The sequence below is a fragment of the Euleptes europaea genome, chromosome 14 (assembly GCF_029931775.1).
Source record: "Euleptes europaea isolate rEulEur1 chromosome 14, rEulEur1.hap1, whole genome shotgun sequence".
NCBI classification, from domain to species: Eukaryota; Metazoa; Chordata; class Lepidosauria; order Squamata; family Sphaerodactylidae; genus Euleptes; species Euleptes europaea.
In genome coordinates, this window is record NC_079325.1 from 39,725,091 (window position 1) to 39,749,082 (window position 23,992).

Below are 23,992 nucleotides of genomic sequence, written 5' to 3' on the forward strand. Positions count from 1 at the left end.
TTGTGTCTGACAGCCATTGACTGACATCTGCATTCATTTTTCTTGCTTTCTTTTAAAGCCAAACGTTACCTGAGCTAGAACCTATCGCCATATCTTGTGACAGTGAGTTTCATATGTGGCCTATTAAGGATTGCCTCAAAAAACTAGTCTTGATTTGGGACAGGGGGGAATGGTAACTAGAGGGAAAGGAAGGCTGCAGTACTCCTAGGCCTTTTTATAGCTTTGCAGAGCGGGGCATTTCAGCCAATGCATGCTTTTATCACCTCTATGACAAGTTGCACTCACTGGTCAAAAGTCAGTAGCTCTGTTCTGTCATTTTCACTAGCTAAACCAGACCATGATAGAATAAATGGACACACTGCAAGCAAAGTCTCGTATCATCTCAAAAGACTAACAGATTTATGTATTGAATCATAAGCTTCCAGGAGTGATGTTGGCATCTGATGAAATGGGCTTTAGCCCAAGAAAATTTGTGCATCAAATCATCTATCAGTGTAACAGTGCACTTTCCCAGGAGTAAGCCCCATTGAGTAGATCAGTAGGATTCTGAGTAGATCCACTTAGCATTGCACAAGATTCCTTTTGGGTTTTACAGATGTTAGAAACGGAAAGACGCAAACTATTTCAAACACTGCAATTTCAGAGGAGAGTCCAACATGATGTTGCTGGGAAGGAATTAATATGCTAATTTAACGTATATCACGTGATAGGGTTGTGTGTGTGTGTGTAAAGTGCCTTCAAGTCGCAGCCGATTTATGGCGACCCCTTTTGGGGGTTTTCATGGCAAGAGACTAACAGGTGGTTTGCCAGTGCCTTCCTCTGCACAGCAACCCTGGTATTCCTTGGTGATCTCCCATTCAAATACTAACCAGGGCTGACCATGCTTAGCTTCTGAGATCTGACCAGATCAGGCTAGCCTGGGCCATCCAGGTCAGGGCGTGACAGGGTTAGACCTTGGTTAAGACTGGGAATGGGTAGTTCACTACAGAAAATAATTATCTTGTTTTTAGTTGAATATACTTAAGATGGCCACCTTGCAGCTGTGGTCTTTTGGGTGACACGTCATCTTTGCTGCTGTTTTGAAATACGATATTGCTACTGGACTCTAATCTAGTTGCATTAACTTGTTGTGTGTACAAGTTGCTGATGATATGCAAGAAATTTGTATAAGATGCTCAAGCTTTCCTGCTGGGAAGAACAGACCTACCGTACTCTTACAGCACAATCCTATACAGATGTTACTCCCTTTAGGATTACACTGTTAGTCAGTGTGGCAGCCATACAAATGCATATGTGTAAAGTCTGCTTATATATTGTCTATATCCCAATCTGCTGAGAATAACACTCCTGCTACAATAAATCCGCTAGATTTATGAGATGCCGCCAGCCTCCTTTAATGGTGCTGAATAATATGCAGTGCTTAATATCTAACGGGAGAGTTTCTCAGTTGTGCGGAACTCCGCACATGCTTGTTGAATGTAAATACACTCTCCTTTGTGACCAGATTTTATTATCACAAAGTAGAGACGACGCCAGGTTTAAGAAGCAAAGGGAGAAAAAAGCTTTTTTCATTTTGCCAGGCAAAGAGGAGAGAATTTTAGCCCTTTTTGGGTTTAAAAGTGAAAGTCTTTTAACAAAACCCCGCCCTTTATATTTTATATATACTCTTTTAAAACCCTTTGTTTCAAGAGGATTTGAATATTTTTCCTTTCAAATCCACCCTAACTTTGATTTTATTTCTGTGGTCACATGTTGTTTTTTTATACCTCCCTGTTCCAAATACGAAAAATCACTTGCTTTGTTGAGTTTAAGTTAGACAATACTGTTTTCTACTGACTTATATAAATAACCACAGCTTACAAATATAATCGAAAAATAACATTTTTCTAATATGCTAGAATTAATTTAATTAAAATTTTACACACCCCACATGCTCTCGGGCACTATCTGAAGCATTACCCATTAAACATGCATTCCAGGATTAAAACTGCACCTCGAAATTTAAATGTGCAGAAAAAGGATGAACTGCGAATAAAAATCAAACGCCGGCGCTGTGACTTTCCTAAGGGCGGAGCCATGCATCTCCTAGCAACTGCCCGGGAGAAGGCGGGGATCTGATTTCTAACAGGCCTCCTCCTCCTCCTCCTCCTCCTCCTCTTCTTCCTCTGTCTGAATCAATGGGGCCGGACTCAGAATCGCGGACGTTGCTGCGGAAACTGAAGCCTGGAGAGGCGCCAGAAGGCGCGACCTGGTGCGTTGGAAAAGCAGGGCGGGGAGGGTTTTGTGTGTGTGAATGTAGCTTTTGACTTGCAAATCGAGGAGGGCGTGCTTGAAAGGTGGCTGGGCTCTGACTCGGAAGACCTCTTGCCGATTCTGCGTGTGCGGGCTCCGTGTACGTGGTTTGCATATCGCAGACGAAAAGGAGCAAGCCTCAATTTTTGCACAGATGCAAATAGGGACACCTTTGTAGTCCTCTTTTGGTTAAAGTCATGCTTGAACAACCGTGTGATGTTGCCGGCTATTGGTTAATCATGCGAGCAGGGCTTAGGAGCCTTTGCCCAGGACTCAGGCTCCTGGGCTTTCTTCGCTATGGTCTTAACTGATGCACATACCTTACAATTTTCTCTGGCTAGCACCCCAGTCTCAAGCAGCGAAAGGATTTCCCCAAATTCGACTACCTGAAATGATTTAAGTGGAGATGCCTGGGACTGAACCGGGGACAGTGTATGTAAAACATGGAAGCACAGCTCTTCCCTAAAATATAATTGCTCTGTAAGGCTGCAGTGACGTTGGCCTTTGATCACCAAGATGCAGTCCATCAATACATGACTGGTGTGAGGTGAACAGTGTTTTGTCTGCAGGAGTGTTGCCCTGTGCCAGGAAATGGGGTATTTGGGCTGGAAGAGGTGACCCCACCCTAAGCTGAAGGGAAGAGGAAGACTTGTGTGTGTAAAAGAAAGCACTGTTTTTTTTTTGGGGGGGGTGATGGCTTAGGTCACAAAGAGAGGATTTTAAGGGGGAAATCTGTCCTCTGGTGACAACTTGGGAGAAATTTGAGGAAGATTGAGAGGGAGTTGGCAGAAGCCATGGGTGTAGGATTTCTTTTGCTTTCTGAGGATCGGATGTGGAGTTGTGCCTCTGTACTTATACAATAGGTGTTACCCCCACATTGCAGATGGAAGGGCCGAGGCTAAGAGTCTTGAGAGGTGGCATAAGGCCACTGAGTGAGTGTACAGGAGAGGAAGATTTATACCAGGAACGTCCTGATTCAATGAGTGAGTGTATAGGAAAGGAAGACTTGGAGCAGGAACATCCTGATTCACAGGTTGGCCTCTTAGCTGCTGTACTATTTCACCGGTTCAGTACAGGCCTGGGCAGTCGAGCCCTATACAGTCTTGCACAGAAGTAAACCCTACTGCATTCAATTGAATTTGTGCCCTGGCAAAGTTATTGCTCTTCTCTGTTTGCTCCTTACAGAGCCACAGTCTTTCGGCAATCCCTTTGCATCTTTCTCTATTTCAGGTACACCTTTGCTCCGCTTGGGGAGAGCCCCTGTGCTCGTGTGGGCCACAACTGCTTGTACTTGCCTCCATTGGACTCAGGCAGTAGTAAAGGCAAAGTTGTCATTGTAGGGGGAGCAAACCCAAATGGCAGCTTCTCTGATGTGTACTTCATCGATCTTGGTAAGGGTGAGGGTGTATTTCACAGCTGAGTTTATATTATAGGGGCACAAAACAGTACAACAACAAAGTACAACATTAGGTATTGAAATCAACTTCCCAAGAATCTGTTTTCATGCTTTAAAAAAAAAAAAGCAGGTGTTTAGCCTTCTTGTTTCCGAAGATATGCCTAAAAGTGTGTGACTAATATGTGGAGAAATCTCCATAGCTACAGGGATTGCTGAATTCGCACTCAGGGCTAAAATGTTTATCGCCTTTCCTGTGGACTTGCAGAAGCAGGTTGAAATTAAGGGAAATAGTAGACGTTGCAGAATAAAATATGCAAAATAAAGAGCAATCCTTTTTATTTACATAATTTATGCTAGTTGCGTAATGTATTGTTTCTGCTTTCAGCATTTAGGTTACCTGGACACAGAAAGTTGTTTTGTATTTAGAGGAAATAATTACAGAACGTGAACATGTGTATTTTATTCAGTGCAAGGGACTTCGCTCCATGATCGTAACTGAGAGCAATCCTAAGGAGGTCTAATCAGAATCCTACTCAGGTCTATTCAATGGGGCTTACTGCTGAGGAAGCATTCTTAGGATTGCACTGTAAGCCACCCGATGCTCTTACCAATTTTCTTATATATCATAGATGGACACAGCTGGACTTTGCCTCACTGGGAAGGCCTCTTGCCCCGATATGAGCATTCAGCCTTCATTCCTGTAAGCCAGCCCACAAAACTGTGGGTGTTTGGAGGGGCCAATGAGTCAGGGAACAGGAACTGCTTGCAAGTTTTGGACCTGCGTAAGTGTTTGTTACTACTCCTTTGTTACTTCTTCAAAATATCTTTTTAATAAATCCATACAATATTATGGGTTATATTCCATGGATCTGTTCCACTAACCAAGGTACATGGAGCCTTCCCCCTTCGAGAGGTTTCTTATGCCCGAGGAAAGAAGCGATAGAACAGATAAGTGGGACCTAACTGTATCTTTTGAACAAGTAATTAACAAATCTCCAAAAGTGCATGCAATCAAGGAGGTTCTGTGGTTGTCTTTCCACCATGATATGTGACACTTCCAAAAATGTACGCGTTTCTTGTATTTATAATTTCAATTTAACTCTTGTGTTGCGTGAAGATATTTTTGTGTAAAAATAATTCTGCCTCTCCTTTCAATACGTTATGGCCTACTGCAATATAAAAGTCATCATACAAACAATAAAAATATGAATTCAATAAAAACACAGAGTTAAAATTCACAAAACAATAAAATTAGCTGTTGGGAAAGCAATAAGAGCAATCATTACTGCAGGTCTCTAGACAAAAAATTCCAATCTCTAGCACAGCCTGCCTCTGCCAAATCAAAAACTTGGCAGAAGAGGTACGTTTTGTACTGTCCTAAAAAACTGCAATGAAAGATTTCATCTGTGCCTCTTCGGGGAGGGTACTCAGCAATCCTGGTGCTACCCACAAAAAGGCCTTGTCACATGTTACTTCTAGTTGGACCTCCAGTGATAGCACGGGAAGGAAGCAAAGGAGTAACTATTTATTTCAGCGTGAGCTTTTGTTAGATCACAGCTCACTTCTCCAAATATAACCTCCAGGAAAGATGACTTCTCCAGATGATTTCAGCATCCAGATTGGTTCTTTGGTTTGAATCTGACCATTTGTGAACCTCTGGTTTCCTCACTAGAAAGTGGAACTTGGGAGAGTCCAGAAGTGACTGGCACACTACCGTCCCCAAGGACATACCATACATCCTCTGCAGCGATTGGGGATCAGCTGTACGTATTTGGAGGAGGCGATAAAGGGGCAGATCCTGTCCAGGATCAGCAATTTCATGTATTTGATGCAGGTAATTTACCATTTACTGTCTCTGAAAGAATATTTAGTCTTCATCTATATGGTTTAAAGTCTGCCTGGCCTAAGGTAGATGTGGTACATGCAGGGCTTTTTTTGCAGCAGTACTTACTGGAACAGAGTACTGGCACCTTTTGAGGGCCCCTCTCAACTCCTGAGGAGGAAACTGATGGAAATCAGTACAACCTTATTTATGAGTATCGGCATCTTCTTTTTACAAAATGGGCACTGGCACACCAATCTAATATTAATATTTTGGACTGTGATCAGATGCCTCTGAGTAGGGAGCAGCTTCCCTCTTTCAGTTCACTCTGGGAACATTGGTGAGCAAAGGGCAAGACGGAGAGCTGCTGGTCCCTCAGCCCTCCTGCAGTCAGGGGCAGCCCTAGCAGTATGGCAGTGCTGCTCTTATGGGCCACTTGGTAGAACTGCAGGCATCTCAAAACAGAACAGGAAGCTCAGGCAAAGGTCTCTGCCAAGGACAGCTTCCATTAAAAATTATGGGGAAATGATCTTCATACTTTCACAATCACAGTGAACTATTTTGCTCTTGTAGCAAGTATCAGAACAGTTGTAATAAGTGCTTTTAAAAATATAATGTGTGTGGAGTGCCGTCAAGTCGCAGCCGACTTATGGCAACCCCTTTTGGGGTTTTCATGGCAAGAGACTAACAGAGGTGGTTTGCCAGTGCCTTCTCTGCACAGCAACCCTGGTATTCCTGGGTGGTCTCCCATCCAAATACTAACCAGGGCTGACCCTGCTTAGCTTCTGAGATCTGACGAGATCAGGCTAGCCTGGGCCATCCAGGTCAGGGCAAAAACGTAATAACATGTATTATTTGACTGGTCCAATACTTGAACAAATCGTCTTTTTTAAATGCCCAGTCCTATAATAAGAAGCATAAGTAAAACCTGGGCCTCACATGCATGGAAGTTGTACCATTCACAATTCTCCTGCAAATCTGTCACATGAATGAGCAATTGACCATAACAGCTTAGGAAAGACCTTCCATATGCAGAAGCAATCTTCTGATTACTTTTTACGTTGGGAACAAGGAAGCAGTGAAAGGCTGTTTGCAATTTGCTCTCCATGTGAGGTTTGGTCTGCTGGTAGCCACAGCCAGAGAGTGAGTTCTTCACTAGATGGAAGCTCAATTGACTCAATTCAGGTAACATTTCTGTTCATAGCACACATGTATACAGCTTGCCCAGAATCATGTGAAATGGGGCAAATGTAGGTCAAACCAAAGGCTACCAGTTTAGCATAAGAGCACAAGAAATCATGTTGATAATAGCCAAAGAACATTAAGGCTGTGTTTTTCTGTATTTTGTCTTGCAAGGGATTCATGTGCTCCAAATGCAGCGGTTGAGATTCAAGCTACATTTAAAGCCCCCCCTCCGGTATTTTTAATCTATACAAAATGTATACCTCCACCTTTCTGCCCTCATCAGGTAGTCTTTGCTGAAACTGAAATCTGGTTTGTGCTGTCTAATCTAATAGCCTGCAACAATTTCAATTTAAAAATGTCTACAAGGCGCAGATATAGGACTTTCCCATCATATCCTGCAACATCTTCCCTCCCCCCCTACACACACACACACACACACACAGTACACACACACACTTTTGTTGTGTACTAACATCTAGCTGATATTGGCTAACATCAAGTTATTGATGAAACGTTTTGGATAACACAAACGCCTGCTCATGACTCTGTGATATTTTGGCAGGGTCCTGATCCAAGGTATTGCATGGCAGGTCAAGGGAAAGCCTTCTCCCCTCACCCTAATGCCCCTCGTTTTCTCTTGCATAGCCACTCTCACATGGCAGCAGGCAGAAGTCCAAGGCAGTCCTCCTGCTCCTCGGCACGGCCACGCAGTGGTTGCTTTCGGGAGCAAGCTCTTCATCCATGGTGGCTTGGCTGGTGATACCTTTTACAGTGATCTGTACTGCATTGATACAAGTAAGTAACTGGTGGTGCTGATTTTAAAGGAAGGGCTTCATGGCCCTCAATCCTCTGCCTTTTAAATCTCACTTAAAAGGAGCAGATTTAGGCTTCTCCAAGTCAATCGCAAACGTTACTATAGACAGATATTGTTGGGATTCTGGAATTGATTCTAATTCTGCAATGCAAGTGGAGTAATGACAGAATTGTGACATGTGCACTGTCCTAGAAATCTTTCTTGGATCTGGTTTGAGTCTGTATAAAGCAGAGTCTCAGTATGTGCTTTAAAAACATGCATTGAATTCATTTTCACCCACGTGATTGCATAATCTGGAAATAAAGCGGAAAGCCTGTGTGTATTTCAAATTAGTTCTGTGCAGGATCCAGACTGATGACTGGTCTTGTCTTCTTTATGCAGGGGATATGAAATGGGAGATGCTGTCGGCCACTGGATCTGTCCCAGGAGGGCGGGCAGCTCATTCCGCAGCTGTTTTCCAGGGTCATTTGTATATCTTTGGTGGAATGGACCCTACAGGTGCACTGGACTCAATGTACAAATATCACATAGGTGGGTTCTGGCAAGGACAACTGGGAAGCGACTGGCCTTTCATGAGCTGTTAGCGAACTGCGCCTTGCTGTCTTTTTCATTGCTTGCTTTGCCCGGGGGAGCCAGTTCAGCACTGGTAAATGATCCTACTTTGGTTAGAGCCCATTGGGGGAATATGCATTGGGTTGGGTTCTGTCTAATATTTCTGCTGATGAGAGGGGGCAATTATTGCTGGTTCTCCTTCATGCTCTTTCTGAGGGTCCCCCCAAAGCAGCATTTGGGGCTGCTGCAGTGGGGAGATGAGAAAACTGCAGTCCTCCAATGGAATCCTTCACTCAGTGGTAATGTTTAGCAGGGTCTGAGCCTGTGACTTACACTGCTACTCTCCCACACCCATATCCAAGGCACTGGAAAACATCAGGTGAGGTGGAAACGCCCGCGAGGCCTGTGTTCAAGTCATCCCATCCACAGAAGCCAAAGGGACTAAATATCAATGCAGTTGTTCTCCCCCTTCCCTGTACTTTGTACACCCCTAAATTATTTCCTTAATGAGCATTTGGCTTCCTTTTATCATTTCAGAAAAAGGCCACTGGACACATCTAGAGTTCAAGTCTCCTTTGCCCCCTGGGCGCCTGGACCATTCCATGTGCATAATTCCCTGGGAAGTCCCTTCCAAGAACAGAGATTGTGAAGCCGCAGCTGGAGAAGGGACCAATGGCCAGAAGGAAGCCACTGAGAAGGAAAGCTGCCCCAAGGGGCACCTGTGTCTTGTCTTTGGGGGAATGGATATGAGGGGGGAGCTCTATCAGGACTGTGTTGCAAGTCTACTTTGGTAAGAAAATCAGAGGGCGCTGAAACAGCACAGCTATTAGGGACTGCAAAGGTTGGCCCTTCACCCCTGTGGAGTTTTTGCTGACAATCCAAAACCTTATGGCAAACGACTACAAGTACATGTATTCTTGTATGAGTGTTTCTTGAGGTTGAGGTTTTGAAAGTGCTTGAACTGGCCGGGCAAGGAGAACTTACACAAATGAGTTGGTTTTATTGGTATCTGATAATTTATGTATGTACAAATAGAAAAATTTCAGATCTGTACTTGTACATAGCTTGTAGCCTTTTTCCTTCTGTGGCTGGTCACCAGTACAAGGCTGGAAGCCCATTGGCTCAGTTCTTCTACATCTGAATGTGTGCCTTCACTTAGCCACAGCTAGTGCAACGCACTTGGCAATTTAGCTGGTGCCAAGGAGGAGAAAATGCTCCCTTTCTAGCCTACGTGAGGACTCACAGCAAGGGACAAATTGTGGAGCAGTAATGTGAGGGGCACTGCAAGAGCTTAAATCAGAGAAAAGAGCAGCTCTGTCAGGACAGCTGTAAGGAATGACATTATGGGGGTCACAACAGGTGAGAGGAGTAATCTACATAGAAGACAGCCTCTTCTTCCTGTAGGAGGAGAGGGAAATGCTAGACATCTGCCTAGTTTCTTAAGTCTATTGAAGCACTGCCATGAAATACTTGCTTTACCTCTTCTCGCCCCCTTACGTGGTTGCGTTCGTATGCATGTCTGTGTGGGAAAGTGCTGAATGCATCTTCTGCTTTCTTGGTAGGATATAAAGTTTACCAAACAAGAGCTGAATATGCTTACTTTTGTAACAAGTGGGGTGAAGTGCTTGTTCCAACACCTTCTGCAGGAGGCCTAATCTTGTCTAAAGACATTACTTTGAACCCCAATACTCCTGAGCATTTTGAGATCACGTGACTAGGCCAACACCAGGAGCAAAACTGCATGCTTTATGCCCTCATGCACAGAAGTAAAATGTGTTGCGTTCAACAAAATGCATATTTAGGTTGAAGGCATGGTTGAGAGATGATTGGCTTTAATGGATTGTAGAGTCAAGCCCCAGAATCCTACTACTTTTCTCCACTAGCATCCCAATCCTACAAATCCTGCCAGTGAGGCAGGTCCCAAAAGCTTTGGCTGGAGAGAGATGCCAACTTCATTTTATTTTGGTCTCAGCTTTTACCCAGATGTGTCATTCAAAATACATTTCATCTACTTGGGGGAAATTGTTAGGTGTTCAGCACATGTAGTGCTGGACCCCTTATTGACCAGTGTAAGGCTTCACCTGGCTCCCAGCCTCTCCAGCTTTTAAGAACTCAGGACTTCCTCAGTATTGGGCAGTAAGATAAAGCTGCTCAAGCCATGACATCAGATAACTTTTTGTAGTCCTTCAATGGCAGTGCTAACAGGGTAAAACGAAGTGGCTGATTCTGACAGAGGTTACTAAATTTAAAATTACAAAACTAAGGTGACTGCAGGTGGTGCTGCCAAGACTGGGTATGTAGTAGTTATCCAAGAAAGCACCAATTAAGTTAACCTAAATATTTTGAGTTTAGTCTGATGGGACCTTCTGATTGTTAGCTGTACTAGATGCAACTTATATATAGAACTGAAACTCTTGTCTTTAAAGCAGATAGTCAATTACTAAATTGAAGTAAAAGACCAAAAAGTACACCAGTTCCATTATGATCAATCTTTTGTGGTGGCAGCAGCAGTATGAAATGTCTTAAGGGTTTGAGTGGCACACCTCAGCTCATAATTACTCAGTAGTGCTACACAGTGGTGGTCCAGGAAGAGAACTATGGAGTCTGCTTGTTACTCTGCTCCTTGAAAGTTTGGATTATGAGCCAAAGAGACATGACTCATGTGAACTCAAGTTTCTACAAGCATGACAGATTAAGAGCCAAATCCAGTGTCAGTAACAAATTTATTGTTGTCACTTGAGGGTAGAAAAGTTCGTCACAGAACACACATGACCCACTTTGTTAAATAGAATGGTTTCAAGATGAACACTTCTAAACCCCTGGTGAGTTAGCCTTCCCCCACCCCTCCCCAACATTTATCAGCTGCTAATGAAAAGCAGTAAACAGCCACTTTGGGCTAGCATTTCCAACTCCACACGAGTGAAGATTCTGATCACATTCCAGAGTTCAATAGTTTAACAAAAGTTCCAAGTCCAATATTTACAGTGGTAACATTCAGAAGACAGAGGCCTACAATTCATCTTTCTCCCCTGTTGCCTCCTCTTCGCCAGGGGGAGGGGCTGCACCACCATACAGCTTGCCCACAATAGGCTGCACCACCTCTTCCAGTTCCTTCTTCTGTGCTTTGAAGTCTTCAATCTCTGCATCTTGATGACTCTCAAGCCATTCAATCTTCTCTTCCACAGCCTTTTCTATCGTGTCTTTGTCTTCAGATGATAGCTTGCCTCCTAGTTTCTCCTTATCCCCAATCTGATTTTTCAGTGAGTAGGCGTAGCTTTCCAGCTCATTCCTGGCATCAATCCGCTCTTTCAGCTTTTTGTCCTCGTCTGCAAATTTCTCTGCATCGTTGACCATCCTCTCAATTTCTTCTGGAGTTAGACGGTTCTGATCATTGGTGATGGTGATCTTATTTTTGTTCCCTGTGCCTTTGTCCTCAGCTGTAACACGCAGGATTCCATTCACATCTATTTCAAAGGTGACCTCGATCTGGGGGACGCCCCGAGGCGCAGGAGGGATACCAGTCAGGTCAAAGGTTCCCAGCAGATGGTTATCCTTTGTGAGAGGACGTTCTCCTACAAGAAGAACCATGGTTTAGATAAAAGTTCCTCTAATTATCTGATCATCCACACCATTAAAAATTACTGCTTATTCAACAACCAATGCCACTCCTTTATACATGAGTACGCACAATGACTAATCATATTTCCTAACGTCTAACGTTCAGAGAAGCGGTGAAGTATGCCTTGAAAAATTAGGCTCTCACGCTGGACCTTACTACTACTTCAAACCCATGCCTCAAACCAGACCAATACAAGGCAGTAGCAAAAAAAGTTCCAAGTCAAAAGCTAAGAATACAGGCTATTTACCTTCAAAGACCTTGATTGTCACAGTTGGCTGGTTATCTGAAGCAGTGGAAAAGATCTGTGATTTCTTGGTGGGTACAACAGTGTTCCTTGGGATAAGCTTGGTCATGACTCCACCGACTGTCTCAATGCCAAGGGTTAGAGGGCAGACATCAAGCAGCACCAGATCACCTAAATCAAAATGAAAGGCATTTAAGACATGGGTGTCCCTATAAAGCCACATCACATCTCTGTTCCAGAAATATCTCATTTGGGGCCAATAGCTATACCATATCCATGCTAGAGACAAAGGTGCGCTTATAAATATTGGACAGTTATTAACAAACCCCACATGTCAAGACACTCTCTGTAGTACCTGACATCTTACTATGGTGTCCCATTATTAAAGCTGCTCAACTTACCAGTATCTTGATCCCCAGAGAGCACACCAGCCTGGACAGCAGCACCATAAGCTACTGCTTCATCTGGATTGATGCCTCGAGAGGGCTCCTTCCCATTGAAAAATTCCTTCACAAGCTGCTGTATCTTGGGGATTCGAGTAGAGCCACCAACAAGAACAATTTCATCAATGTCAGACTTCTTTAGGTCTGCATCCTCTAGGACTTTCTGGACAGGTTTCATGGTGGAACGGAAGAGATCCTACAAGAATTTAAAACCACTTTGTTAAGGAAGAGCACCCTGCATTTTCTCACAATGAGATGCCTTCAGATTCGTTTAAGCTCAAAGACAAAGTACAAAGTGTCAACTAGATCCCCATCCTTGCTTCATGTATCACTCTAGTTTTGACTGGTCTTTGACTATTATATTTTGTTTTTGGAAGGCACTTCAAAGAAAACTCACGTTAAGTCTTTCAGAACGCAAAACCTCTAAATTGTATGAGGCTTTTGATTCAAATTGTCAGCCATTTTATTCTGAACTACAAAAATTTTGTTTTAATAGCAGTTATATTTGTTGTAAAGTACTTTGAAATCAGCAGGGAATGTTACTCATGGCTACAAATCTGGCTCTTCTAAATTGGAAAGAAAATTGCAAAGGCAGTTTCTGTCATCAGTCCAAAGCGGCCCTTATCCAGCTCTATCCTAAGATACCTACCATGTTCAGTTCTTCAAACTTGGCCCTGGTCAAGGTCTCTGAGAAGTCTTCCCCTTCGAAGAAAGATTCAATCTCAATCCTGGCCTGATGCTGAGAAGAGAGTGCACGCTTTGCTTTCTCCACTTCTCGCCGCAGCTTCTGAACAGCCCGGTTGTCCTTCCGAACGTCCTTCCCAGTTTTCTTCTTGTACAGTTTAATGAAGTGTTCCATCACCCGCTGGTCAAAGTCTTCACCACCCAGGTGAGTGTCCCCATTGGTAGCCACAACTTCAAAGACACCATTATCAATTGTCAGAAGGGAGACATCAAAGGTTCCACCACCCAGGTCAAATACCAGGATGTTCTTCTCGCCCTCCCTTTTGTCCAGTCCATAAGCAATTGCAGCAGCGGTCCTGCAAGAAAATACAGGTGTGTCAGGACTCTTCACCTCTCAGGTCCCACCTGCCCAAACACCTGCAGAAGTCCAGCCATTAAGCATACTTACGGCTCATTGATTATTCTCATGACATTCAGTCCAGCAATGGTACCAGCATCTTTTGTAGCTTGGCGCTGGGCATCATTAAAATATGCTGGCACAGTGACAACAGCATGAGTAACCTGATTTTTAAAAAGGCAGAGAGAAGAATGTAAGACCAGTTACTGCCACCACAGCATCTAATGTGCCTCATGTCTGTTTTGGGGAACCCCACTGGAAGCACCCACCAAGGCTTTCAAATGCTCTCTCCTGAAGAAGCTAGAAGGGATAACCCATTCAGATTTGAGCAGCCAAGATATTTCTGGAAGGGCCACAGTTCAGTAGCAGTTCATATGTTTCTCAAGTAAAAGGTCCCAGATTTAAGTGTTTAAAGGGATTTCAGAGCTGGCAAAGGCATCTGGAGTAAGACCCCTGAGAACCACTGCTGTTCTTTTGGAGGGTTGTTTCTTCAAAAGCTGATGCTTCATCTTACCTTCCTTCCCAAATAGGCTTCTGCAGTCTCCTTCATCTTGGTCAGAACCATAGCTGAAATTTCTTCTGGGGCAAAGGTCTTTGTTTGTCCTCCTCCAATATCAACCTGAATATGAGGTTTAGACTTCTTTTCAAAGACCTGTTGAAATAGATAGAACAATCAATTGTCATCACACAATAATGGTATGTTTCCCTCTTATCTAGATTCCTAGATTCTCAACTATAATATAAAATCCTGGGCAGTCTTGTCCTTCAGCTTACAACTGACTAAGTAATACAGGCTCATTAATCATATACTGTGGCCTACCAGGTGCTTGACATCCCTTTTTGTAGCTCTGCTGAGCCCCACACAGGGCTGTATGTGTGTGGCGGTCATCCTGGTTTGGTTCAGTGAACCAAAAACTGTACAGCTTAAGATACTGTTTCCCAAACAGGGGACATTCTACAGTCAGTGAATATTTCTAGCTACAAGCCCCTATTCAGCCTCGAATTCATTTCTAGTTCTCAGCAAATCACCATTTCCAACAGAAAAGCAGGCTACACAAAAACATACTGCAAGTTTCAAATTAAAGCTTTAACAGAAATTTAAAGATGCACACCTTGAAAGGCAGGTATTTGATATCCTGCTGAACAGAAGGATCATTCCATGTTCGGCCAATCAGACGCTTAGCATCAAACACTGTGTTCTCAGGATTGGAGGTCAACTGATTCTTTGCTGCATCACCTATAAGACGTTCTCCTTCAGGTGTGAAGGCCACATAGGATGGAGTTATTCTGTTGCCCTGGTCATTGGCAATTATCTCTACACGCCCATTCTTGAAGACTCCAACACTGTTACAAATACAAGACATATTGTGATCAAGACCAGTACAACGTGCACAGCAAGCTAGCAAACCTGCCAAGGAAAACTGCTCACCAGCACATATCATGCTGTAAGCTAGCTAGCACATCACTACCCATATGGACCATATGCCTCAATACTGGCATTTCTGTCTACTGCTAGCGTTTTCAATTGCAACACTGTATTGGTGCAAGATGGTGTCTCAAATTGTATATCGCTATGTGTTGGGATGCTGCTTCTCCCCCAAAAAAAACAAATTAAAAAAACCTGACTTTTGCAAATGATCGATTCCATACTGTTATATTTGCACAATGAATAATAGACAACATTACATCAGATTTTACCCTATTTTTGCCTTGTACATTAGACTGAACTATTAGAGGCAAGCACTAAAAAGTAGTTAATCAACTAAGGCCGTTCCCTCACGACACATACCATGAGTATGTTGTTCCTAGATCAATGCCAACCACAGTCCCCACGTCTTCCTTTTTGTCATCTTCGTCTGCAAACGTGCTGCCAACAAGCAGCAGACAGACCAGAATGTACTTCATGTTTTCTTTTTGTGTTTTTACACAGCAGTTGAAAAGTCTGTAAAGAAAGCCAAATGTTAGATGTAGCACTAGGCAGAAAAGGACCACATAGCAGGACAGCTGCATAAAGGCTGAAATGGGGCAGGTTTGCAGATTAAGTAGTACTCTCAGACTACAAATTCTTGCTAGGCTGGGACATTTCTACTAGTTTAGGCACAGAAAGTTAAGGAAACTATATGCAAGAACTACAACTCCCAGACTCACATGGCACCAAGAAGATGGAAAGCAGACTTTTTTGAACAGCATTTTTAATTGCCATGGTCAATACAGGGAAACCAGAAGGAGGGACTCTATCAGCCCCTCCCCCTCAATACCAGTTCCAGAACCAGGCAACCTAGTTCATAGAAGTGACAGCTGACTTTAAGGGGAAATGCAAGTCAGTTCTCCAAGTCCAATGCCAAGACACCCTATCACCAAATGCTCTTTTCTGTAGAAGCTACTGGTTCCTTCCACTTAATTTCTGAAAAACATAATTCATTCTACTTCTCCACCCAGTTTTAATGCCAAGAATTAACATGCTGTACCAAAAACATGACCTCACATAAAACCAATATGGGGAGGAGATGATAAAAACCTATTATCATTTCCCAAAACTAGAGAAGCAGGGGAAAATCGAGGATTGAAACACTTGGAAGGTGGCAATATAATTGGTTCTTGTAGGTTATCCGGGCTGTGTGACCGTGATCTTGGTATTTTCTTTCCTGACATTTCGCCCGCAGCTGTGGCCGGCATCTTCAGAGGAGTCACACTGAAGGACAGGGTCTCTCAGTGTTACTCCTCTGAAGATGCCTGCCACAGCTGCTGGCGAAACGTCAGGAAAGAAAATACCAAGACCACGGTCACACAGCCCGGATAGCCTACAAGAACCGACGAACTCTGACCGTGAAAGCCTTCGACAATATTTTGGCAAATTAATGTACACAAAAATGGACATTTGGACAGGAGGACCATACACAAAACCCCAATGGGTGGAAGGAAAAAATACCAGACACAAACTGCTGATTATTATTGATTTAATCGACATTCTTCTAACCAAATCTGAACACAGCAATATTAAAAGGAGGAGGGAAATAAAAAGCTCAAGGAACCCAAGGCACTGTCCATCATACAAATTAACCCTACCAAAAGAAAAGGTGCTGGGCATTCAGATGGTTTTAGGCATCCCCCCCCCTCCCCAAAAGAGCAAAATTAAGACACTACTCAGCACAAAACGCTGCTTCAGTTTAACTACTTATACGGTTTTAATTTCCCACCATCATTCCGGTGGGGGGGGGGAAGAGATCGGGAGACAAAGAGCGCAAAACACCACACGTCACAGAGAAAGGGAGCCATGTCAGCCCAGCCCAAAACCGCTTAACCGGCTCCAAGGGTTCACAGATCTACCCCAAGATAAACTGGGGGTAAAAGAAATCGGTTTAAATAAAACAAAACATGTCACCACGACCCTCGCGTCGTTTACTTAAAAATAACTCTCCTTCTGAAATTCCCCAGATTATTTCTTCCAAGGGTCTCTGGGGCAGAAAATGGGGAGGGGGGTTGCTAGATCCCTCCTTGGATGCTGCAACTCCCAAGGGCTGCTTTGCGGGATCTATCGCCCCCAGAGCCTTTCCCCCCCCCAAAAAAAAAGCAGGCCCAGCCTTACCTTCCTAAACACGCAATCCCGATTCACACGATCGGCCTGATTCTAGCACGCGGGCCAACAGACACTCCGCCTGCTCAACCTTCCAACCCCTCGCTTGAGTCCAGCATGCAGGCCCCGCCGTCCTCTGCTTTATATACTTTCCCTCAGCCTTGCGTGGACTCCTCCTATTGGTCACTTTTTCCTCGCTGGAGTCTTCCTATTGGCCGCTCCCCACCATGCTGTCCGATACCCATTGGAGCGCTGCAGCCGTGACGTTCCCCGTCGCGTGTCGCGCCGTCACCCTCGTCTTTCCTCCTCGTCGTCCTCTTCCCTCCGCCTCCCACGATAGCCTACCCCGCCCGAGAGCCTTCTTGGACCGCCTCGCTTGGAGCCGCGAGCCAATGAGAGGCCGAGGAATGGGCCAGGCGGAGGAAGCCCATTGGCCGCGATGGGAGTCATGTTTAAAAAATGAAGGCTAGGAAAGGCCGGGCCTTTCTGGAAGTTTCTATGGTTACTGGGCCCGTAGCAACCTCCAGGCCGGGGTGGGGGTCTCGATAACTGCCAGGGTAGAAGAAGGGGTTTCTGTCTAGCCTTCCCGATGCCCCCATAAAGACGAATTGAGAGCTGCTACACATATTACACCCTTTAACATGCTGCACATGCCCAGAAAAGCAACACTTGGGAATGGAACTTTTAAAACATATTTAAATATTTACTTAAACGTGAACTAGCCATGAAGGAGCTAGAAAAAATTATTAAGTGTAAGGATGTGTCAATGGCAACCAAGATCAGGTTAATTCATGCCATCGTATTCCCTATTACTATGTATGGGCGTGAGAGCTGGACAATGAAGAAAGCAGATAGGAAGAAAGTAGATTCCTTTGAAAGGTGGTGTTGGAGGAGAGTGTTACGGATACCGTGGACTGCCAAAGAAACAAATCAGTGGATTATAGATCAAAGCAAGCCTGAAGTGACCCTAGAAGCTAAAATGACTAAACTGAGGCTATCATGCTTTGCTCACATTATGAGAAGACGAGTCACTGGAAAAGACAATCATGCTAGGAAAGGTTGAAGGCAGCAGGAAAAGAGGAAGACCCAACAAGAGATGGATTGACTCTATAAAGGAAGCCATGGCCCTCAATTTGCAAGATCTTGTTGGATGCAAAAGCCAGACCCTGTTCAATGGCACAGACCCACCAAGAATCTACACTTCCCTCAATCTGAGCAAGGCTGTTAAGGATAGGACACTTTGGAGGACATTGATTCATAGGGTCGCCATGAGTCGGAAACGACTTGACGGCACTTAACACACACACAAAAAAATATTTACTTACTATATGTTATTTGCATGCCACACTTCCATGTAAACTGTTGTTAGTTTTGGTTATCACAACATTCAGCAACAACAAAAAACCCAAACACATAATATTCAACAGTAAAAGCCATAATAAGTGTCTGTCCCTTAGGTACCCCTCAAAGGCCTAACAAAATAAAAACACCTTTTTAATGAACACCCCTCATAGCTATCTATCCATAGATTTCATGTGATTTTGTGTAAGAAACCACAGAGCCAGTGCAAACTTTACTGGCTGTGTGAATTGTCTGTTAAAGTGAGCAGTGTTACAGCTTTAAAAGGAAACAGGACAGAACATTGCAATGGCAATTTCCCTGATTAGAAAAATCAAGCTATATTTTCTAGTAATTGGAGTAGCTTTTCTGATGCTCCATGCCCAAATTAATACATTAATTTATAAACAGAAACATGAACTAAACGTTTTTAAAATTAACATCAGTACCAGTTTGCATAGTGTAACATGTAATGTTAATCTAGACCTAAGAGTTGGCACCTTGATGGTTGTAATTACAAACAATAAAACAGAAAAGTGCCATCAACATCAACACCTTCCTTTGGTGGGGTGAAGAGGTGCTCTCTGCACACTCAGGATATCTTGGTATACCTGAGCTCATGCCCTTTTATGGCAGATTAATTAGACCACAAAAAAGATGCCGCATATAACAAAATAAAACAGTGATACTGCACTAATATTATGACACTCCATGTGTGTAAAGTGCCATCAAGTCACAGCTGATTTATGGCAACCCAGTGGGATTTTCAAGGCAAGAGAGTAACGGAGGTGGTTTGCCATTGCCTGCCTCTGCATAGAGACCCTGATATTCCTTGGTGGTCTCCCATCCAAGTACTAGCCAGGACAACCCTGCTTAGCTTCCGAGATCTGACAAGATCAGGCTAGCCTGGGCCATCCAGGTCAGGGCATGACATTCTATACTGCTACTTAAAACTGAAATAGTTTGAATGTGGCAACCTCAGAGAGTGGCAACCTCAGTAGCAATTACTCGAGATTAATCAATCTCCCAGTGGGACCTGGAGTTCTCCCAAAATGATGACTGATCTCCAGACTACAGAGATCGTCCCCCTGAAGCAAATGGCAGCTTTGTGGGGCAGACTATGGCATCATATCCCCACTGAGTTTGCTGCCTTCCCCCAACAGCACTCCTAGAGCTCCAGGAATTTCCAAAGCTGGAGCTGGCATGCCTAAATGTGGAACTCCGTTGTTCCATGTTTACACTAAAATTGTATTAGAAACCCCACTCCAGTCTCAACCATGCTGGGAAACATTTGCCCTTTTGACACGTACACACAAATACACTTTGTAGTCCACATTGAAAATAAATTCTGCTAGTGGTTCAGGTCCTGCTTAAGAATCTGAGAGGCCCAGGGGCCCAATGTTCTTATTAATCTTTCCCCACCTTCCTCCTCACTATGTCCTTTGGCAATGTCATTGTTGTGCAACTATATTTTCAAAAGCTGTACTTTATATTGTTGTGCCTAGAACGTTACCCCAGCAATATAATCGGTTAGTACATTAGTTCAAAAGGCACTCCTGAAAATCAGAACTTCTCTTTGTATGTTGGCTTTTGGACCTTAGGTTAGTGGGGTTCTGAAACAAAAGTTCACAATGTCACTTAACATGAACTTGAATTGAGCCATTATTGGGGGAACATGGGGACAAGGATGGAGCTACCAACCAGGAAGAGGATAGCAGTTAATGGCCTCCATACTGATTCAAAGTGCAGAACAAAGAGAACATTGAAGCATTACCTTCTAGTAAAGTTAATAGCCTGGAAAATGGAGTGCAGGGCAACCTCACAATATACTGAATGTACCTGTAGTCCTAGGGTTAGATTTTTACTGATCAAGGAGTGTACCTTGGAAGGAAAAGGATCTTATTTTTATTTAGACATTTGTACCCCCATTTTTTTCACCATTGGGGACCTGATGCAGTTTATAACATCATTCTGCCCTTGTCCATTTAATCCTCACAACAGCTACCCTGTGGGGGTATGCTAGGCTGAGGAGTGAGAGGCTGGCCCAAAGTCACCCAGAGAACTTCTAAGGCAGAGTGTGGATTTGTTTGTGAGTCTCCTAGATCCTAGTCTAATATTCTAATCGCTACAGCAACTGCTCTCATTCAAACACTGATACATCCTACTGTTCTACCATGTTGATATGACCCCCTTCATGTGGGAGGTCATCCTTTTCCCATTAACAAATGGGGGCTGCTATGGTTGCATATTCACAAATGGCTGAGAGATCCAAAAGAACACTTTGCCACGATCATCCATTCAGGGAGAGGGCAAACAAAATCCCTTCATGAGAACATTGAGGTTAAAGCATGTCAGAGAATACCTTTTTACACATTAACAGTATCCTGAGTGTGTTTTATTTAACTACACTTTGAGTGCCAAACTTTGGTTAAGCGATATTAATTCTGAGATTTTACAAAATCTATGATGGTTCCTTTTCTTGAGCATACACAACGTGGAAGACATCATGATGCCCATAAATATTCTCTAAATGCAGCAAGAGGATGCCAAAGATCATTTAATGATCCCTTTCACAGGCAAGATACCTCTTAACACATATGTTCGCATGAACCACATTTGTGTACACAGAGTTCATATGATAGGTCTAAAGGTCCCATAGACCCTCCCTGGAGAAAAGTGAATAGACAAGCTCGTCCAATTTCAGAGGGTCTGTTCAGAGTTACTGAGTCACCGTTTCTTGGTATTGCACCATATCCTGACATAGAACACCACAGAGTTACATCAGCCAAAGGATGAGTAGCAATTCTAGAGTTATTATAGAATAAACTCCCTTGACTGGTTTAACAGCCTTCAAGGAGTATCTGCACTGCCTGTATAATCAAGCATCCAAATTATCAACTGTAGCAAAGCATGTTCAGAGATGCTAAATTTCATTTAATGAAATACACAGCCCACCCCGCAAGCTACTGTTGGCAATTATCCACAAGACAGAAGTATAATTTATGCTGCTTTTGGAAAGGACACTCTAGGGCACATCTATCCTACAAACTGGTTTAATAGTCATTCCCTCTTCCCAGGGGATCCTGGGAATTATAGTTCCGATGCAGAAAGGACTACAGATCTCTAACAGTGATTCTTATTACAGTAATCAAACTACAACTCCCAAGATTCTTTGGGCAAGCCAAAACCAATACTAATTTATGGGGCAAATATTCCTCCCTCAGTCTTCTCAACTGTCTCTTATTTATCAGTGACACCAATTTTCCCTTAATTCCCAGCTAAATTATGCTCCCACATGGTTCTTTTCCCACTCTCTTTCCTTCTCCCATCCACCAGAGCAATTAACTCAGGGCCTGATCATATTACAAAGAACCCCAAAAATCTTTTTGGTCTCTAAAGTAGGCATGGGGTAGGGCTGCCAACCTTCAGGTACTAGAAAAAGAAGTGTTGGTTTTTATATGCCAACTTTCTCTACCACTTAAGAATCAAACCAGCTTACAATCACCTTCCCTTCCCCACAACAGACAGCCTGTGAGGTGGGTGGGGCTGAGAGAGTGTGACTTGCCCAAGGTCACCCAGCTGGCTTCATGCGTAGGAGTGAGGAAACAAATCCGGTTCACCAGATTAGCCTCCACTGCTCATGTGGAGGAGTGGGGAATCAAACCTGGTTCTCCAGATCAGATTCCACCGCTCCAAACCACTGCTCTTAACCACTACACCATGCTGGCTCCCCTCTGTGTCCTGTATCCAGTCGAAGCGTCAGCATGTAGAAATCCAAAATAATAACTGGAGATCCCCTGCTGTTATGACTGTTCTCCAGCCGATAGAGATCCGTTCACCTGCTCACTTTGGCAATTGGACTCTATGGCCACTTTGGCAATTGGACTCTAAGGCATTGAAGTCACTCCCCTCCCCATACCCCACCCTTCTCAGGTTCCACCCCCCAAAACCTCCTGCCAATGACAAAGAGGGACCTGGCAACCCTAAGTTGGGGGAAGGAGTGCCTGAGGCAGGGGGGAAGGGTGTGTCACGCACACATGCACTGGAACCAGGAACTAGTGGCCCTAGGGGCTGAGAGTAACGTGCCGTTGGGGCACGTGGTAGCTGCCCCTGCAGAAACAAAAAGAGAGGGAGACTAGCAGCCAGTATGAGCTGCCCCTGTGCATAGACCCTTCACTTATCATAGCAAGTAGCCACTGATAGACCTATCTTCCATAAGCCCCTTTTAAATCCATCTGTACTTGTGGTCCACTGGCAGTGAATTCCACAACTTAATTACTCTTTGAGTAAAAAGTATTTTTTTTTGCCTGACTTGAGTCTTTTGACCATCACCTTCATTAGGTCCCTCCTGAGTTCTAGTATTATGGAAGAAGAAAATCTGTGTACTTTCTCTACCCCATGCATAATTTCATAAAACTCTATTACTTCCCCCACCCCAGCTGTCTTTTTTCTAGATTGAAGATTCCCAGACTTCCAGCTTTTCCTCATGTACCTCTGCGTAGTGTCTAGTTTGGCCCTTATTGATAAATCCTATACTTTCTGGACTCAAAAAGCCTTTTTTAAAACTTGTCCTTAATTCATCACTTGCAAGCGTAGGAGAGAGGGTGAAAGTAGGTCAGTATGGAGTACTGGTAAGAAACTGGCTGAACAGATCTCTTATATTCTGCTTTGAGGTTCCTGAGAAAGACACTGTGCGCGTGTGAAGTGCCATCAAGTCACAGCCAATTTATGGTGATCCCAGAAAGGGGCTTTCAAGGCAAGTGAGAAGCAAAGAAAGATTACAGTTGCCTTCCTCTGCAGAATCTTCCTTGGTGGTCTCCTATCCAAGTTCCAACCCTGCTTAGCTTCCAAGATCTGACAAGATTGGACTATACCATGCTGTCTTCCCTTCCACGAAAGATGTTATTGGAAAGAAAGTTCTCCTGCCCCCTATGGCGTAGAGTGATAAGCTGCAGTACTGCAGTCCAAGCTCTGCTCACGACCTGAGTTTGATCCTGACGGAAGTTGGTTTCAGGTAGCCGGCTCAAGGTTGACTCAGCCTTCCATCCTTCTGAGGTCGGTAATATGAGTACCCAGCTTGCTGGGGGTAAAGGGAAGATGACTGGGGAAGGCACTGGCAAACCACCCTATAAACAAAGTCTGCCTAGGAAACGTCGGGATGTGATGTCACCCCATGGGTCAGGAATGACCCGGTGTTTGCACAGGGGACTACCTTTACCTTTTACCATGATAGGAAAGATGCTTAACATTAAAGCCAAATTACATCTGACCCTCAGATCTGTTATGAGATCCTCAAACATGTAAAAAGCAGCCATGTGTGAGGGAATGGAACTGACTGTGGTACTAGGGAAAAGGTGGATTTAACTCCTCCCTGTTGCCATTTATTTAATTAGAAATTCCCGTGGGTAGGTAAGAGTAGGGCTGCTTCATATCCCAAATGGGATTTAAAAAAAAATACAAGAACGATACGGGGAACTTTCTTTTGTCCCTGCTGGAGCTTAAAGCAGAACAGGCCAGGAGAATGTCTTAATCTGGAAAATGGCAAAAGAGTAACTCTCTTTCCCCCAATGCAAGGATTGGCTCTTGTTCAAGGCCGTTATTTAGCCTTATTCCCATTTGGTGCTATGTTTTT

General features: G+C 43.9%; 3 protein-coding genes across 3 annotated transcripts in view; 1 reads left to right on the forward strand and 2 right to left on the reverse strand.

Moving 5' to 3' along the window:
- Window positions 1-23,992, reverse strand: part of MAPKAP1 (MAPK associated protein 1) — a 408,697-nt gene that overhangs the window by 75,344 nt on the left and 309,361 nt on the right. The gene's annotated exons all lie outside the window — the stretch shown is intronic.
- Window positions 2,162-8,855, forward strand: RABEPK (Rab9 effector protein with kelch motifs). The gene is made up of 7 exons (XM_056860136.1): window positions 2,162-2,251; window positions 3,523-3,683; window positions 4,318-4,470; window positions 5,361-5,522; window positions 7,341-7,490; window positions 7,891-8,040; window positions 8,599-8,855. Exons 1-7 carry the CDS (start codon window positions 2,178-2,180, stop codon window positions 8,853-8,855), a joined length of 1,107 nt encoding a protein of 368 aa, XP_056716114.1. The 5' UTR covers window positions 2,162-2,177.
- Window positions 10,885-15,386, reverse strand: HSPA5 (heat shock protein family A (Hsp70) member 5). Its single transcript, XM_056860944.1, has 8 exons — window positions 15,238-15,386; window positions 14,561-14,792; window positions 13,963-14,100; window positions 13,500-13,612; window positions 13,017-13,407; window positions 12,326-12,563; window positions 11,928-12,095; window positions 10,885-11,633 (listed from the first exon to the last, which is right to left on the reverse strand). The coding sequence occupies exons 1-8, from the start codon at window positions 15,351-15,353 to the stop codon at window positions 11,071-11,073; spliced, it is 1,959 nt and encodes a 652-aa protein (XP_056716922.1). The 5' UTR covers window positions 15,354-15,386; the 3' UTR covers window positions 10,885-11,070.